Source organism: Marmota monax, unplaced genomic scaffold (assembly GCF_021218885.2).
Source record: "Marmota monax isolate L192 unplaced genomic scaffold, Marmota_monax_Labrador192_F-V1.1 WCK01_AAM20220418_F8-fsc00076, whole genome shotgun sequence".
Lineage (NCBI taxonomy): Eukaryota > Metazoa > Chordata > Mammalia > Rodentia > Sciuridae > Marmota > Marmota monax.
Window position 1 is genome coordinate 530348 of NW_026692843.1, and position 19320 is coordinate 549667.

The 19320-nt window shown below is 35.7% G+C and overlaps 1 protein-coding gene and 1 non-coding gene across 6 annotated transcripts in view; one reads left to right on the forward strand and one right to left on the reverse strand.

Moving 5' to 3' along the window:
- The window catches only part of Plekha1 (pleckstrin homology domain containing A1), a 61318-nt gene extending 42257 nt beyond the window's left edge, over nucleotides 1–19061 (forward strand). For 3 of the 5 annotated variants that reach the window (XM_046448825.2, XM_058580723.1, XM_046448828.1), the window contains 7 exons: nucleotides 659–784; nucleotides 4843–4986; nucleotides 6229–6297; nucleotides 10443–10507; nucleotides 11743–11806; nucleotides 13310–13399; nucleotides 16490–19061. In XM_046448825.2, the coding sequence (XP_046304781.1) occupies nucleotides 659–784; nucleotides 4843–4986; nucleotides 6229–6297; nucleotides 10443–10507; nucleotides 11743–11806; nucleotides 13310–13399; nucleotides 16490–16807 (876 nt within the window). In that variant the 3' untranslated portion in view covers nucleotides 16808–19061. Of the gene's footprint in view, nucleotides 1–658; nucleotides 785–4842; nucleotides 4987–6228; nucleotides 6298–10442; nucleotides 10508–11742; nucleotides 11807–13309; nucleotides 13400–15061; nucleotides 15133–16489 lie in introns of all 5 variants that reach the window. The other 2 variants (XM_046448826.2, XM_046448827.2) reach the window with 2 other exon arrangements.
- On the reverse strand, nucleotides 6527–6599 carry Trnat-ggu (transfer RNA threonine (anticodon GGU)). Its single transcript has one exon. It is a non-coding gene; the product is annotated as a tRNA-Thr (tRNA).
- Nucleotides 19062–19320: the final 259 nt, after the last annotated feature.

The following is a 19320-nucleotide window of genomic DNA, read 5'->3' on the forward strand; positions in this document are numbered from 1 at the left end:
TCCCTAATAAGTGTTGTGTTATTTTGAATACCTTGGTTTTTTTTCTATCTTAGGAATTTCGTTCTTTTTTTCCTGCTGATTTTAAATGTGTTTATTGAGTCAGTTTTTCAGCCTTTATTGAATACTTATGTGTTTAGAAATAGATTGGGTCTTGAAGCCATTAAAGATGACTGTGCCACGATCTCTAACCCCCAGACCTTGCGGAATCCTAAGTAGAAATGGAGGAAAGGGAGGGTGGCGGCAAAGATCTACAATCCATGTAAAGTTCTCTATTGAGCAGGGTCCATGATGGTTTGGAAGAGAGTTAAACAGACTTGGCTAGATCTAATACAACCAGGGTCTGAGCCTGTTCCCTAATGCTTCTGGGTCTCTGTTTCTTACTTCTCAAATGGAGATACTGCTTCTTTGCATAGGGTTCACAGAAGGAGTATGAAGAAATGGATCAAGCAGTACCTGTGCCAAGTTAGCACTCAGTATTTGATGGCTGTATTGTAAAGCATTACTAGATCAGAAAATTAATGTGACAACCTATGGGATTGGTACTCACATGTGTGTGCCTATACACTCAGATGTATTTGTCAATTATATATAAATGAACAATTGGAAATTCTTTGAATGTTTCATATAAAACACTGATTACAAACTAACTTTGTTTCAGGTACCAAAGCAATCAGACTCACAGCCTAATTCAGATAATCCAAGTCGCCAGGGTGAATGTGGGAAGAAGCAAGTGTCTTACAGAACTGATATTGTTGGTGGTGTACCCATCATTACTCCAACTCAGGTAATAAATAAATCTTCTATTGTATGAGGGTCTTATTATTCTATTGATTTTTATATTGTCATCAAAACCAAAACAGTGTGCATCTTTACTAAACGAATTCAATACTCAATACTGTAGGAAACTCTTATTTTTGTGTTTCTTAATTCCAAAGTATATGTTTATTACTAAGAAAAATGGAAATCACAGATTAAAATACATAAATTTCATGTTTTTTTCTGAGCCTTCTGTGTACTCCTCCCCATAAATGGAGATGTGAATTATATATTAGATATTTTCCACTTTTATCATGAACATGTTCCAAATCATCTACAGTTACTCTGCTCCCCCCTCCCCCCAGTATTGGTGATTGAACCCAGGGGTGCCCTACCACTGAGCTGTAACCTCAGTCCTTTATTTCAAAATTTTATTTTGAGACCAGGTCTTGTAAAGTTGCTGAGGCTGACCTTGAATTTGCTATCCTCTTACCTCAGCCTCCTGAGTCACTGGGATTATAAGCAACCCACCACTGTGCCCAGCTTTCAATATCATTTTTATTGACTCATAGTAGTTCTGCCATGAATTTACCATAATTTTACAAATACTCTATTGTGGACAAATGGAGTTCTTTTTCCCTTTTCTTTCTTCTTTTATATATAGTGCCATGATGAACATTCTTAAACGAGACATTATTGGTATTTTCTAAAAGATAAGTTCTTGGAAATAAAATTGCTGATTCAAAGAATTTGCAAAAATGTACAGTTTTTAAAACCTGTTTTCCTAAAACCTGTACTAAGTGAACTAAAGAGAGTTCTTGAATACTGATTTTATTGTATCCCAAAAGAATTGACATGCTAGCCTCACTTGGGTACTAAGAAAAATATAAATTTGTAGGCATTTTTTAATGAAATTATTACTTTTTATGAGCTTATATTTCTTGTTTTGCTATTTAGGGAATTAATTTATAATGCAAATTTAATTACTAGTAATTGAGAAACCAGGAATTTTAAAGTAATTATTATTGCCAGTGTTCGTGCATTTTCATTAGCTTCATATCTCTTGAACTTAAACTAACATTTATAAACCTTTTAAATCAAATTATATTATACACCATATTTTTTAGATCTTTGGCAGGGGACAGTGATTAGTGGAAAGAAAAATCATACCATTAATTAATTAGCTGTTCAGTGTTTTCTTTATACTTGGCAAAGGATATTAATTAATAAAACTCCTTGTTCTAGTAGAAGCTTACAGTTTTTACCAAAGTTGGATAAAAAGATACAATAGGATTGCATCTGTATTTACTTTTTTCTAAAAGTAATGATTTTAACTTGTTAAACTTCTGGTGAATATACAGCTAGACTAAGCTGCTTTCACCTGTATTGTGACTTGCACTGACAGTAGGGCCAAGACTCTCTTTAGTTTTATTTAGATATTGTAGCAGTTTGTATCTCCGGCTGTTTCAATTTGGGTTCTGAGGGGGGTGCCATTTTTTAAACACTCTATAATAAAGAATTTTATTGCTTTAGTATTTACCAATAGTTTATAAAATAATAAAGTAGTATTTACTCATTATAAAGCATTTAGGTAATATAGTATCAGGAAAATGTTAAATCTCATTTGCATGATGAATTTATTCAATAAGTTTTATGAAAGCAGTGAGTTAAGTATGTAAGTAGTATTGTCCACCTGTCTAAATGTAGAACAGGTTGAAAAGCCTTAAGGTACGTATACAATTTAGATGTAGGTTTTTCTTGAATTTTAGGAGTTTTTGAATATACCTTTGGCTTATTTGTGGGATTTTAAATTGTTAGATGTTGAAACAAACAAGAAGCCAGTGCTCTGAGAAACATGAAATCCTGGTATAGTTAGAGGTTAAAAACACTGGGCTTACATATAAAACTATACTTTTAGAAAAAGAATATTGTAGAAAATCTTCAAGATCTAGGACTAAATAGAATTTTTAGACTTGACATCAAAAGTATAATCTGCAGAAGGAAAAAATTGATAAATTGCACCTCATCAAAATTAAAAATAATTTGCCCTGTGAGAGACCTTGTTCAGAGGATGAAAGGAAAAGCCTCAGACTGGGAGGAAACATTTGCAAACCACATAGCCAGTAAAGAGCTTGTATCTAGAACATGTGAAGAACTCTCATCAATTAAACCCAACAACAACAAAATCCAATTAGAAAGTGGACAAAATTCATGACAGACATTTCACCAAAAGATGAAATCACATATGATAAGCACTTGAAGATGTTCATCAATAGTCAGTAGGGAAATAGTAAGACCACAATATCATACCTATCAGAGTAACTGAAATAAACTGGTGACAAGACAAATGCTAACAAGGATGAAGGGAAAAAAACAGTCTTTTATCCACTTTTGGTGGGAACGTAAAATAGTTCAGACATTCTCAAAAAAGAGTTTGGCAGATTTTGCTGTTTTGTTACTATACAAATAAATTAACAGTTGCTCTCCAACCCAGCATTTGTACTCTGTATTAGTCAGCTTTTTGTCACTGTGACAAAATATCTAGGAAAAACAACTTTAAGAAGGAAAGATTTAATTTGGCTTACAGTTTCAGAAATTTTAGTCTATGGTCAGCCAACTCTGTTGCTGTGGGCCTGCAGTGAGGCAGAGCATCATGGCAGAGAGGGCATGGTGGGGCAGAGCTGCGTACCTCATGGGAGGTGGGTAGCAGAGAGAGCAAAGAAAGAACCTAGGACAAGATATACCCTTCCAGGGAGTGCCCTTAGTGGCCCACTTCCTCCAGCTAGGCCCCACCTCTTGCAATTTCTACCGCCTCCCAGTAATGCCATCAGATTATGAATCTTTCCATGGCTTCGTCCACTGAAGTGGTTAGAACCCTCATTATCCAATCACCTTCCTGAAGGTCCTGCCTCTGAATACTGCTGTGTTGGGGACCAAGCCTTCAACACACGAGCCTTTGGGGTGGAAAGTATTGCAGATTCAAACTACAACATAATCCTAACCATTTATCCTAAAGATATGGATTATTATGTTCAGATAAAAAGCTTTACATAAATGTTTATAGTACCTTTATTCCTAATTCTCCTAATAGCTAGGAGAACATGCTGTTTAATGGGTAAATGGGTAAAAGTTAAAAAACTGGTACAGTACATTTATACTATAGAATGCAGCAGCAAAAAGAGTTGAACTACTGATATAAGGAATGACCTAGATGAATCTCCAGAGAATTATGCTGAGTGGAAAAAAAAATCAATTTCAAAGAATACCTTCTGCCTGATTTCACTTATATTCTCAAAGTGTCAGATTACAGACAAAGAGAACAGATAAATGACAAAAGGATTGGGGTGGGATCTCTAAAGGGGTAAAGCCTTCTTTATCTTGATTGTGGTGTGGTTACACAGATCTACACATGTGATCAAATTGAGTAGAACTATATGTGCACACAGACAAATGAGTACCTATGGAACTGGTAAGCTCTGAATAAGGTTTATAGGTGTACCAGTGTCTGTTCTGGGTTTTAGTTATGTAATCTATAGTTATACACTTTTCTTATTGGGGGAATCTGGTTGTAGGGTCAGAGGATGTCTTGTACATTTTTGGTGAGGGGGATAAACTTCCTATCAAGAATTTGTATAATTATTTCAAAATAAGACATTATAGGGCTGGGTTGTAGCTCAGTGGTAGAGTGTTTGCCTAGCATGTGTGAGGTTTTGGGTTCTATTCTCAGCACCACATATAAATAAATGAATGAAATAAAGGTCTATCAACAAGTTAAAAAAATAATATATGTATATGTATATATATATATATACATATACATATATTGAGTTACCTGTCCCCCATAAAAGCATTAGTAAGACTTTGTAGACTCACAGAAGTGGAAATTTGTGTTTTAATCAATAAAAGGTAAATTATGATTATATGATTAGGTATCCTGGGTTTATTAGAAAATTCCTCTCTTCAAAATCTGTGTTCCTACTGCATTACAGTAGATACGAAGATTTTCTACTAGGATAACAATATGAAATGAAAGTATGCTTTGAAGTCAAACATGCAAGAAAATTTGTTTCTTTTGTTCCATTTTAGAAAGAAGAAGTAAATGAATGTGGCGAGAGTGTTGACAGAAATAATTTGAAACGATCACAAAGCCATCTTCCTTGCTTTACTCCAAAACCACCTCCTGACAGTGCCGTTATCAAAGCTGGATATTGTGTAAAACAAGGAGCAGTGGTGAGTAACTTAATAAAATGTGTGAGATTATGAAAATGTGAATGTACTAGAAAACTTGCAAGTTAACATTTAGAATGTTTGCATTATTTTATGAAAGTAGAGACTAGCATACTGGGAAGGGCATTAGGACCTAGAGCAGGGGTTGTTCTATGTTTGAAATGTAATGGTAGTATTTCCTTGGTCTAAGGGTTGTTGGGTAAATTAAGGCCTATTACCATTAACCTTCAGTTTAAATGAGCCTTTAACAGTTTAAATTTATTTTGCAAAGTTTTTCTGTTGATACTCTCTATCCTCTAGAATGGGTGAGGGAAAGAGCTCTAGTGCAAAGTGGCAGCCAATAGAAAGTAGAAAGTATAAACTTACCAGTATTTCTAAGGATTCAAAATGCTTTTCTTTAATTTATTCTTTCTGTGTGGGCTAAATTTTCAGAATTGCATGAGAAAATAAACTTTACAATTTGAAAATAGAAGAGGTGGAAAAAACAAACCAGCAACTCTCTTGGCAATTCTGTTTGATTGCTTATCCCTTTCTGGCAACTCTGATTCCCCTAGGTCAGCCCAGGGAAAGTTCTTCCAGCTCTGTTTGACTTCCTCTAGGTGCAGGGAAATGAAGGCGATGATTGAAGGTCTCTCCCTATAGAGTGTCTAGGGGTAGAATCAGAATCGTCACCAAGCCGTGATGCTCTGTTGTGTGTTAATGAGGGATTCCTTTTTGATTTACTCCCAAGTCCAAAATATCATTTAGAGACATTTCAGTATACCCATTAATAAAAATAATTGTAAAAATATTTAAATATATATAAATGTGTGTTTATCATTAACTATTTCATGAATTAAGTATTTATTGCTTTGCTACTACATGTAAAATACTTATAGATGGTTTCTTTGTCTGTTTATTTATAGATAGAGAAACCCAGTGGTTTAATAACATTTCCTGTGCTTGCTGTTTACTTTGTGGGGATGACGAGGAAATAAAAGTGCCTCTTTTAGAGCATTAAAAATATAAAATATCATAAAATCATTAATAAAAGCTGAAATCTAGACACCAAAAGTTGAACCAGAAGTTCAAGTCCTGGGTAGCAAAAGAGAGCCAGTGTTTCATATATTGCCTCACTGGGGGAAGGTAGTGAGGTGTTTTAATCCTTAGCATTTCTCATTGGGGGTTTATAGTGGAATGAGTAAGTAGTGATTAACATTTGACATTCTTGGAAATAAATCTTATATCTGTGTTTATTTCTGGTAGATGAAAAACTGGAAGAGAAGATACTTTCAATTGGATGAAAACACAATAGGCTACTTTAAATCTGAACTGGTATGTTGCTACATCATAAATGTTGCATCTAAAAATGCTTGAGAAGTGTTACAGTGTGGTGGTGTATGGTTTTGTGCGTTCTCTATTTTTAGAATAAGCTGCTTCTAGTTTTGAGAAGCACCTAAAGTTCAGTTTACTCTACTATGAAACTGTTGGTTAATGGTATATTTCTTTCTTTTTTTCTTTTTTAGTTGTCAGTGGACCTTTTTAAAAAATTATTATTATTTATATGCGTTGCTGAGGATTGAACCCAGGGCCTCTCACATACCAGGCAAGCGCTCTACCACTGAGCCACAACTCCAGACCCCCTTTTTTATTAAATATTAATTTTTTAGTTGTACATGGACACAACACCTTTATCTATCTATCTGTCTATCTATCTATTTTATGTGGTGCTGAGGATCAAACCCAGGGCCTGGGGTGAGTGGTCTACCACTAAGCCACAACCCCAGCCCAATGGTATATTTCTTAAATGCATCTTAAATGAAAATGTCATATCATCAAAGAGATTTTCCACCGTGAAAGATCTAAACTTAATTGTCTACAGATGTCCTCCTGAAGGGTTGTCCCTGCAGGCTAACAACACCTTGTATTTCTGCTTTCTCCTGATATTTTCTTTATCTTTTCAGATCAACTCTTAAGTTGTTTTATGTAAGGTGTTTCTCTCCTATCTGAAGGTAGAATCAGAAATTGAGATTCCCTTTCTCACATGTTTGAATGATATCCTTATTTAAAATGTTGTCAGCTGACCTGAATCCTGCAATTGATGGTTGCATAAATTAATGCAATTCTGTACCTCTTCTTGTTGAGGGGAACCAGGCTCTTTATTTGAATGAAGGCACCAGAAAAGCACTATTCCTGTAGAACCTTCTGCACAGCTGGGAGTGTTTGATATCTGTGTTGTCCATACCAGTGGCTGCCTGTGGCTTTTGTGTGCTAGAAATGTGCCTACTGAGCTGAGGAATTGACTTCATTTTACTTTAAAATGAAAACTGAATTTATTTCATTTTCATTAATTAAAATTGACATAGTTACACAAAACTAGTGACTACTATATATGGCAGTGGTGCTCTAGAAAATAGGAAGAGACTATTTTAAGTGTCATCTCAGCTATCAGCTCTTCTAGGAAGCTTTTGTGGCTGTAGAAAAGAGGGAGTAGTCAGCATAGCTTGGTGTGGGCAGTCAGCAATCACACAGGATGAGTTTGTCCTCTTTCAGGGATAGCCCAGCATGGAGTAGGGAGAGGAAAGTGTCATCCTCATGGGGAAGAAGATGGTGGCAGAGATGGGAGAATGGTTACAAACATAAAAGGATAAAATGGGGAAATATATTAAAGATAAAGGAAGCCAAGTTTCTGTCAAACCAAGGAAGGACAAATAAGAAAAATGACAAAATTTTGGTCTTAGATTGGAATTGGATAAATCTGGCATAACTTAGCACACTGAGATAGATGTGGATTTAAATGTATTGTGTGTGTGTGTGTGTGTGTGTGTAATGCATTCCCTAGCTCTGTGTCCCAAGAAAAGTATCATTTCAGAAATGGTTTCCAAAGAGAAATAGCAGATTATAGAGTGGGATAAGAGAAATAAATGGAAGGTGAGCATGGAATGTCTTGTATCAGAAAGCAAGTACTCAGGGGCTGGGGCTGTAGCTCAGGGTTGGCAGAGCATTGTTTAGCAAGTGTGAGGCCCTGGGCTCAATCCTTAGCACCACATAAAAATAAACAAAATAAAGTCATGCTGTCCATTTACAACTAAAAAGGAAGTACTTGTAGAATGATAAAGACAGGTAAAAAGACCCAAAAGCCACTTCCTTCCCTTCCCCCCCCACCTTAAATAAAGAAAGAAAGAAACCAAAAACCAGAGCATTCTACCACAGAGCCATATCCCTAGTCCTTTTTATTATATATTCAGTGCTCATCCCATGAGCCACTTTGAAAACATTCCCTCTCACCAAATTTGGGACAATGAGAGCATCAAAATGAATAATAAGGATAACAGGTTATAGCTCACTGGATAAAGTAGGAATACATATATATATAAATAAATGGTTGAATGGTAAATGATTTGTATGTATAGTAAGGAATGTGATATTTACATTTTCAGAATACTTATTTATGGGAAAAGAGCAAATTTATGGTGAAAAAAACTGGCAGAAAACCCTTTAATCAGACAGGTAAATGATTCAAATGAACTTTTTAAATAAGAAAATTAAAATCACTTATCATCCGACAGGATGGTATGAGAAGGACCCAGCTTTACTTCTATGATATTCTTGCCAAATATGCATAATATGAATCTAATCATGAAAAAACACCAGACACACCCAAATGAAGAACATTCTACAGAATAACTCTTTTTAGTTTTACGAATGTCAAGATTATAAAAGTCAAGGAAAGGAGGAGGAACTGTTCATACTAAGGGAAGGAAAAGTGAGATGGCGCAGATGTAGTCTGATTCTGAATAGAGTGCGTTTGCTCTAATAAAAGACATTTGAGGCTGGGTGTGATTACACACATATGTAATCCCAGTGGCTTAGGAGGCTGGAGAGTTCAAAGCCAGCCTCAGCAAAAGCAAGGTACTAAACAACTCAGTAAGATCCTGTTTTTAAATAAAATACAAAATAGGGTTGAGGAGGTGGCTCAATGGTCCAGTGCCCTTGAGTTCAATCCCTGGACCGGGGGAAAAAACCATACATTTTGGGACAGTGTCCTGACTTATTGGCTATAATGTGATTATGTAAGAAGATGTCTTTATAGAAAATGAGCACCAAAGTACTCAGAGGTAGTGTGAAAGCCAAGTCAGCAGCTAACTCTGAAATGACTTAGGAAAAACTTTTTGTGTATGTGTGCTAGCTTTTCAAGTTTTGTGTAAATTCATGATTTCTTCAATGTTTAAACAGAGACAGCTGGGCACGGTGGCACATACCTGTAATCCCAGCAGCTCGGGAAGCTGAGGCAGGAGTATTGCAAGTTCAAAGCCAGCCTCAGCAATGGCAAGGCACTAGTCAACTCAGTGAGACCCTGTCTCTAAATAAAATACAAAAAATGGGCTGGGGATGTGACTCAGTGTTTGAGTGCCCCTGAGTTCAATCCCCCGTACCCAAAAGAAACAAACAAAAAAACCAAAACAAAATAAAAGGACTGGGATATTGCTCAGGGGTTGTGTGCCTAGGGGTTCAGTCCCAGATACAAAAAAGAAAAAGAAAATACACTGAAGTATTTAGAAAAGTGTATCATATCTATAACTTCAAACATTTCAGGAAAGTATACTCAACATATGTATTCATACACACATGCACAGTGTTGAAGCAAGTGGAAAATATTAATATCTTAGAAATGAGGTGTAAGGTATGTAGAAATTCTTGGTACTATTTTTGTAAGTCTCCTGTAGTCTCAAATTATTTCAAAATAAAACTTTTGTAAAAAACTTTGAAAATTTGATTTCTTGGTGCTACATAAAATAATGTTATGTCTTAATCTCATGGTAGCATATTCAGTGAAATATGGATATAGTATTTTAATGGAATGTATAGTATCAATATTATCCTACTAGAAACCAGTTATCTTACATTTATATTTTTATATTTAGTTTTAGTAGCATGCCTAATCCTTAGTTTTCTCAGGTGAATAGTAGCATGTGTATATAGGATTGTGGAAAGTGTGAGGTAACACATATAAAAGTCTGGTAGATGCCCTGGCACTCCAAGAAATGGTACATATTAAAATAATGTATTTATATAAAAGTGACATATGTAAAATGATAGATTTACATCAAACTGAATGTTCACTGCTCAGGTGCCTTATATGTCAAAGTGACATTCCAAAAGAGGAGGTAGCATGCTTCACTTACTATACACAGTGGGCCTTCCAAGACCAACTCTGCTGGTTCATGGCTTTTAATAAGTGATACTCATTAAGCCTGGAAGCTTTGTTTCAAACAACACACATAGAAGGGTAGAGAATTTGAGCTGTTCTGATGCTCGGTGGTTTAAAAAGGTATAGTTATATCTTAGATGGGCTTAAAGAACCATAATTTTCACATAGATCTCCACATGAAAATAAACAAATCTCCAAATAAGACAACTAAGCCTCGGAGGGATGATAAAGATAAATGTCATACACCTGTTGTTTGCTTTTTTGCCAGGAAAAGGAACCTCTCCGCGTAATACCACTTAAAGAGGTTCATAAAGTTCAAGAGTGTAAGCAAAGGTAAGGAAGTGCTCAGACTTGACACTGGCATAGCTTATTAAGACAGGACTGCCTTGGCTTCATTGACGTGCTTGCAGGTTATGTTTATTTCTATTCTAGTGGGTTCTTTTTTTTTTTTTCCCCCCCTCAGGGGGAGGAGGATTGGAATTGAACCCAGGGCTCGGTACTACATAATTATATCCCAGCCCTTTTATTTTCTATTTTCGATGGTCTCTTTCTACCCAAGTTGCCTTGAATTTTCAGTCCTCCTTCCTCATCTACTCAAGTAGAGATAGGGTCTCACTGAATTGCTTAGTACCTTGCCATTTCTTTCTTTAAAAAATATGTTTTAACTTGTTGATGGGCCTTTATTTATTCAGTTATTTATATGTGGTGCTGAGAATTGAACCCAGTGGCTCACACATGCTAGGCAAGCGCTCTACAACTGAGCCACAACCCCAGCCTGCGCCTTGCCATTTCTAAGGCTGGTTGTGAATGCGAGTTCCTCCTGCCTCAGCTTCCCACATTGGGATTACAAGCTTGTGCCACTGCGCCTGGCTTATCTTTAACTTTTTATAGTTGGAATTTGCTAAAGTTTTCGAAATTCTCCAGCGTATTGGAGTGGCCCAGTCCTGTAATCCCAGTGGCTCCAATCCCAGTGGTTTGGAAGGCTGAGGCCTGAAAATCACAAATTTAAAGCCACCCTCAGCAAAGATAAGGTGCTTAGCAACTCAGTGAGACCCTGTTTCTAAATAAAATACAAAATAGGGCTGGGGATGTGGCTTAGTGGTCAAGCATCCCCGAGTTCAATCAATGGTCCCCTCCCCCACAAAAAATCTCAAAAGTATTGAAATATCTTGTTTATTTTTTAAAAACTAAAAGTTCAGGAATAGCTTATTAATGAGAAAGGAAAAAATTAATATGAGCAACTTATAATTATGCCATCAGATTTGACAAATTGGTATATTAAATTCATTTCTTCATGTATGACTAAAAAAAATAATTAAAAAAATTCATTTCTTCATAGTTAGATGCTTTATTAAAATTATATGTGTAAAAATTTTTGCAAAAATACCCAAAATAAATGGTTTGAATTAAAAACTGATTTTTGTAAATCAGTTTTACCTGTGATATATAATTGTTGACACATACTTGGCACAGATTATAAACAGGTAAAAAAAAAAAAAAAAAAAACTGCCCAACAACTGCTATTTAAATACAACTTTTTTTTTTTTTTTTTTTTTTTTTGGTAACAGTGATATAATGATGAGGGACAACCTGTTTGAAATTGTAACAACGTCTCGAACTTTCTACATACAGGTAAGGTACTTATTTGAAAATCATAGATTATTTATTTATTTATATACTTATTTATTTATATGTGGTGCTGAGAATTGAACCCAGTGGCTTCCATGCTAGGCAAGCACTATACTTCTAGCCCTAGAAGGTTTTTTTTTTTTTTTTTTTTTTTTTTTTTGGTACCAGGGGTGCTTAACCACTGAGCCACATCCCGAGTCTTTTTTGTGTTTTATTTAGAGACAGGGTCTCACTGAGTTGCTTAGTGCCTCACTTTTTTTGCTGAGGCTGGCTTTGAACTTGCAATCCTCTATCAGCCTCCCGAGCCACTGGGATTACAGGCGTGTGCAACCACGCCTGCCTCCTAGAAAGGTGTTTTTTTTTTTTAAAGAGAGAGAGAGAATTTTTTTTTAATATTTATTTTTTAGTTTTTCGGTGGACACAACATCTTTGTTTGTATGTGGTGCTGAGGATCGAACCCGGCCGCACGCATGCCAGGCGAGCGCGCTACCCGCTTGAGCCACATCCCCAGACCCATAGAAAGGTTTTTAATAGAATATTTGTTAGCCAGGTGTGGTGGTACTATGTCTATAATCCCAATAACTAAGTGTTTTTCAGGTATCTCAAAGTATTGAAATTATAGTTGTGCGCCACTGTTGCCAACTTAAGTAAGCTAAGTACTTATCAAGGAATATGGCATTTTGGAATATGACTTCTAAATAGTACTACTAAAAATTATTTCTAGAAAAATAATATGTAAAATGATGTCAAAATTTTTTTTAAATGACAGCTATGTACATATTGAAAGAACAAAATAAGAAGGGCTTTCTTTGACTTCTTCCTTTTATTATTTTATTTCCAGAAGTATTCATTATGGACCCTTTTAGATGTGTCTGATCTCAAAATATTAGTTCTCAACTTATGTCTTGGTATAGTAACTTACCCAGCAAAACCTGGTTTAAAAAAGTATTTCTGCCAGGCACAGTGACACATACTTGTAATCCCAGTGGCTTGGGAGGCAGGAGGATTGAGAGTTCAAAACCAGCCTTAGCAACTTAGCAAGGACTTAAGCAACTCAGCAAGATCCTGTCTCTAATAAAATATTAAAAAGGGCTGGGGATGTGGCTTCTAGTTAAGTGTCCATGGATTGAATCTCCAGTACCCGCCCCCCCACCCAAAAAGTGTTTCCAAGGGCTCCCGTTATAGCTCAGCTCAGTGGTAGAGTCCTTGCCTAGCATGTGTGAGGCACTGGGTTTAATCTTCAGCACACATAAAAATAAATAAATAAAATAAAGGTATTGTGTTCACCTATAACATACATATATTATATATATATATATATATATATATATATATATATATATATATATATATTTTGTTTGTTTGTTTCCAAAATTTTGGGAAACCATTGTCTTAGATAATGATTTTGTAGGTGGCAGTACAAGTTACCAAAATAAATATGTTGGATTTATGGAAGTAGAAGGTACATATTGAGGAAAAATTAACCGAATCCTTTATTTCCTTTAGGCTGATAGCCCTGAAGAGATGCACAGTTGGATTAAAGCAGTCTCTGGCGCCATTGTAGCACAGCGGGGACCTGGCAGATCAGCATCTTCTGTAGGTTTCCTACTCTCTGGGGTGACAGTCCCACAGGTCCCCCGCACCCGGTCGAATTGTTTTCCTTCCTCTCCCCCTAATCCCTTTGGTTTCTTTCTTTCTTTTTTTTTAGATTTATTTGCATGTTAACTTTTAGACCAATTAGACTTGCGAAGAATAATGCATTTCTAATTTAATGCTTCCTTGTAGTGTTACATATACTTAACTTTCTGTGCATTGTATTGTGTTAAATGCACAAGCAGGGCAATGAAAGAATAGACATTTCCTTGCTTTGTTTTAGCAATTCTTAACTTGTCATTAGGTCTAGATTTGGTATAATTTGAAAGACTCTTAGTGTGGAATGTGGCCTAATCACGAAAGGCACCTTTAGTTCCAGCATTACACAGTTTTGTGAAAGTCAATTTATTCTTTACTTTTCTAATATCAGTTAACATTTTGTTTCATTTTTGGTTTTTTTGTTTGGGGGTTAATTTTTTGGCTTAGCATGCCATAAGACTCCTGACCAAGCTGGAACCTTAAATATAGTTTAGTTCTCCCATTCAGTATTTTCTATTTCATGTTTGTTTATTTTGTAGCAGGTTAATTTAAAAGCCTGCTTCAAGCTGCGTGCAATGGTGCATGCCTGTAACCTCAGTGGCTTGGGAGGCTGAGACAGGAGGATCATGAGTTCAGAGCCAGCCTCAGCAACGGCAAGGTGCTAAGCAACTCAGTGAGACCCTCTCTCTAATAAAATACAAAATAGGGCTGGAGTTGTGGCTCAGTGGTCGATTGCCCCTGAGTTCAATCCCTGGTACCCCAAAAATAAATAAATAAAAGCCTGCTTCAGAAAGCTACCATAATTATTTTTGTGGTAGCATGATAATAAAATTGAAATAACTAAACATTCTACTCAGAAGTAGTAATGTCTTTTATATATCTTGTTCAATTATATAATAAGACGTATTTTCCTTTGGAATACTTTGGCCACCGATCTCTCATCTGAAAATACAAATTCTACTGAGAAATAAAAAATGTAGTGTCTTTTTTTTTTTTTTTTTTAAAGAGAGAGGAGAGGGGGAGGGAGAGAGAGAGAGAGAGAGGGAATTTATTTATTTATTTTTAGTTTTTCGGCGGACACAACATCTTTGTTTGTATGTGGTGCTGAGGATCGAACCCGGGCCGCACGCATGCCAGACGAGCGCGCTACCGCTTGAGCCACATCCCGAGCCCAAAAAAAATGTAGTGTCTTAAAGTGTTGCATTGTCAAGGGTAGAATGTAGTCTAGTATGTAATATATAGCTTTTATTATCTAGATTCATTATATGTAATCTGTACTTTTAATACTTTTCCTGGAAGTGTTGTCTTTTAATGTCCTGGTGGTGATAATTACAGATCAGCAAATTCTAGTTATATCCTTTTTGGAATGTCTGAGAAGTCACTTTTGTGGGTGTTAATTTTGAAACTACCTTCATTTTATGTGACCTTTTCAGTAGTCAACTCTGAGATTCTCTGCAAAAACAATGTCTGTTGGGAAGAGGAGAAGCTGGAGAAGGGTGCTTGTGTTTTGTGCTTTGTGGTGGGGGCAGGTGAACTATCTAGCTGTCACTGTCAGCACAACTTTCTCTTTTCCTCCCTCTCCCACGTATAGGTTAACTCTAATCTTAGCTTTGCACTGTGTTCCAGATGCGGCAGGCCAGAAGGCTGTCGAACCCTTGTATACAGAGGTATACATCAAGAACTGGTGAATGCAGCACGTATGTGGGCTCTCACGCAAACGTGCCTTCTTAGTGGAGGGCCTGACTCACTACTTAACAGCTGATCTTAGAAAGTTGAGTTCACTAAACTGCCTTTTGCAGTTGTCATGACTGACTTTGTCAACACTAACACAAACTTTCACTGCAGTCATCAGGTTGAATGTGTATTTTTAAAAAATGTTTATTTTTTAGTTATAGGTGGACATAATATCTTTATTTTATTTTCATGTGGTGCTGAGGATCCAACCCAGTGCCTCATGCATTCTGGGCAAGCGCTCTACCTCTGAGCCACAGCCCCAGCCCTGAATGTGTAATTTATTAAAAAGATTTAAAAAATACAACTTAAATAATGTAAAGAGATATTAAGCTAGGTTCTAAAAATTCACTTACTGAATTGCTACAAGAATTTCTATATTTTATGTTTTTTGAGATATTTTATACTGCAGCACTTGAAATTTACCTTTGTTCCAATAATATATACAAGCCTTGCATGCATATACATTGGATAAACTAATTTGCATGGCATTTTAAATCTAGTGAAATTCAGCCATGTAATAGAACTCTGTTGTGTTTTTGTAATTTGTAGTACTTTGTTTTCAAAGCCACTGGTATCATAAATGAACAGAATATACTAGGAAGTATATGGCACAATGCACTTAGAATGGTCAAGTTTAAAGGTATATTCTGATTTGATCTAGTTAGAAGCATTTTAAAATTCATAATTGATATTACTTCACCAGTTTAAAAATGACTATATGCTCTTTCTTACCTTTAAAATCTTAAACCATATGAATATATAACATTCAAAACTAAATACATGAAATTAGATGAAAAGACCGTGTTCTTATTGGTTGCAATGAAATTTAGGGAATCAAACTAAATTTTATCAGATTGTTAAGATAGAATATTTGAAAAATCTTGATTCCTGATTATCAGAGAAATTTACGACTTTGTATTTTTATCTTTTAAAATACACGGGATAATTCCCATTGTCAATTGAGAATATACTCTTAAATAAAAGGTAAAGCTGGTAGGCTTCCTCTAAATACAGTTCAGTTGCAGTTGGAACACTATCCTGGTTTAGGCTGGCTAAGTCTTCAAAGTGTCATTAGCTGCCAAATTCAGCTTTGATGACAGAACTAGGTTCTTAATAGAAATGGTTGTTGGCTGTCATTGCTTTAAACTCACCTTTAAAAATGCATTTGCTTTGGGAAAGAACTTGCGCATTTATCCTGCATGGCTTATGCTTCTGCTGCGTGTGCGTGTATGTGTGTTTTTCAGAGAATCGAGTCTTACGCTGAATTACTAACCTTATTGTCAATGATTGACAGTGTCTGACCATTACTCCTCTTTCTAGGAGCATTCCCACAGTCCTTCAGAGTCCAAACACACTGTCCGTCCTGCCGGTGCCGCAGCAGCAGCCACCTCACATTCCACAGCCTCTCGCAGCAACTCTCTGGTCTCAAGCTTTACCATGGAGAAGCGAGGATTTTACGAATCTCTTGCCAAGGTCAGGCCAGGGAACTTCAAGGTCCAGACTATCTCTACAAGAGAACCAGCTTCCAAAGTGACTGAACAAGCTCTGCTAAAACCTCAAAGTAAAAATGGCCCTCAGGAAAAAGATGGTGACCCCGTGGACTTGGATGATGCAAGCCTTCCAGTCAGTGATGTGTAAGATGGAAGCATGCAGGGGCCTACCACCATCCATCCTCAGTGTCCTTCATGAGGCTTCTAGCCAAAGATGATAAAGGGGGAAGTGGGTTTTAATGCATATATTATACTGCCTCTTAGATGTACTCTTTGAAAGCTGGTAAACCAAGAATCTAGGGAGTAGCCAAGTGAAATGTCATTTTTTTCAGAAAGAAGGAAAAAAGCTGATCGTCTTCGTATCAACTATCTGAAGCTTTGTGTATTCTCCTTTGGGTGGTAAAAATGTGTGTGTGGTATTTTTTTTCCTAGTGACTTTGACAGTTTAAATGTTTAACGACTTATAAACATTGAAAATGCTTATTAATGATTTTGGTCATTTAAAAAATGCTACTATGATTCCTATTAAATGTTGATATTTAAACATCATTATTGGTTAATATTATTGAATGAAATATTGCCAGACTAAGATTCTTAAGCTCATGATGTCTGTGGTGCTGCAAAATTTATACTGCAATGTAGACTATTTTGAAATCATAACCATTTTTGATGCCCTGGATCTTGAGATGAGTGTTAAATTTTGCACAGAAGATATGATTTAGACCCTTGGTGGGGATGGGGGGTTGTATTAGGCTGGAGAAAGGGGGGGGGGGGAATTAGAATTCAAACTATATTTTAAATATTTGTTTGAAAAAGCTTAGGACTTGCAGCTGTCAGTGCTTTTGTTCAGTGACGATCATTAGGTTGGAAGTATTGGAGATACCTGATTTTCTTAACAAAATTTTGTAAATATTTCTCATCTCCATATTTGGATTGGTGAAAGACTTCAACTTTATATGTGACAACGTAACTGCCCTTAGTCATGAAATTGTGGCCTCTACTTTTTTGTTACTAATAACCTGTATTCAAGTGCCTGTGTTTTTCCATCTTGTTTAAGAATATGTTGAGATTAATATGCTCAAAATTCCTACATGATTGGCTTTAAACATTGAGATAAAACTTTTAGTAGCATAGCTTAATATGTTAAATAATATAGCATTTTATGTTAGAGATACCAGAATGCTGGTATTATACTTACCTGTGCAATATACATGTTTTAAAAAACAGTTTTAAGTATACACTTAATCATGGGGATGTCAAAAATATCAGCACCTCTCTAAAGAATTCTATTGTTGCAATAGACTAGTTTGAGAAAGCGCCATTTTGCAGTTCAGTCTTAAACATTTGCTTTAAGAACACAGTCTTGAATTACACATGCTGCTATTTTTATATTTTACCATTTTCCAGTACTGTTTTGTTTTGAATTCATACATATCACCATTTCTCCTTTTTATTTTCTAAGATGACTTCTTGTCTGAGAGGAAGGAAAATTTTCTACTAGTGTGGTAAGGTCCAGAGCTTAAGATACATAATACTAGAATTAATAGAGTATGAGTTAAAAAATCCAAATGCAGGGGCTGAGGTTGTGGCTCAGTGGTAGAGTGCTTGCCTAGCACATGGGAGGCACTGGGTTTGATCCTCGGTGCCACATAAAAATAAATAAATAAATAAAGGTATTGTGTTCATCTGCAATTTGAAAAAATATTTTTAAAAAATCCAAATGCATAAGAATGCACCACTCACCTTTTTTTATTCATAAGCTAATATTTTTTAAAGTTATATTTAGATTTTTCTCTTTTGCACCTACATTTGAAAAGGATAGAATAAAAAGGTTTTAAATAATTACACTTTTTCTGCTGACCTACCCATTTTAATGGCTCTTTTGAAAGAAGTTTTGTTTCATGGATGCACCTAAGAAAACTTGTATAGAACTTTGCAATATTCAAGAGCTTGATGCTGTTTTCTTTGGTACAGCTTCCACATTGCATGTTCCTTTTAGCATATTTTGGTATTGGTAATTTGATATATTTAATGGTGGCAAATATTAGCTCTATTTTGGGACTTTTTATAGAACTACCCTTGTTCAATAGCATAGGAAAATGTTCTTGTGATTGTCAGGGTCTCCTAGTATTTATCTCAATTCTTTTATAAGTCTATGGAAATTATTTAATTATTTTAAAACTTACACTTTTCTTGTAAATATGTCACATCTGAAGTGTCAAAAAATTACTTTGAATACCCTAATATTTGCTGCATTTTTTTTTCCTGTGTGTGTAACCTGTCTTCTTTCAGAATGGGAATGTGTGCCTCCCAATGTTTACTGTTACGTCTTTTATCTTTATATGTTGAACTGGTTGAACACTGTAATGACTTGAGAATAAACTGCTCAGAATTCATTCTAATTTATTTCTCATTCCATTTGCTTCAGCTCTCCTATGAACAAGTAAACAGGGCAAGTACAAAATGTTTTTGGTAATCGACTTAAATTTACATATTTAAGGATAGTAATTATTTGCTAATCTTTGAAAAATTAAGAAACTTCAGATCTGTGAATTTTAAAGGCATAGCTTCATGTGAAGTTATACAAGGAAAGATGTCAGGGTTTTGGGGGGTGGGGGAGTTTGCAAGCATAGAATCAGACAATCAGGGTTGCTTATCATG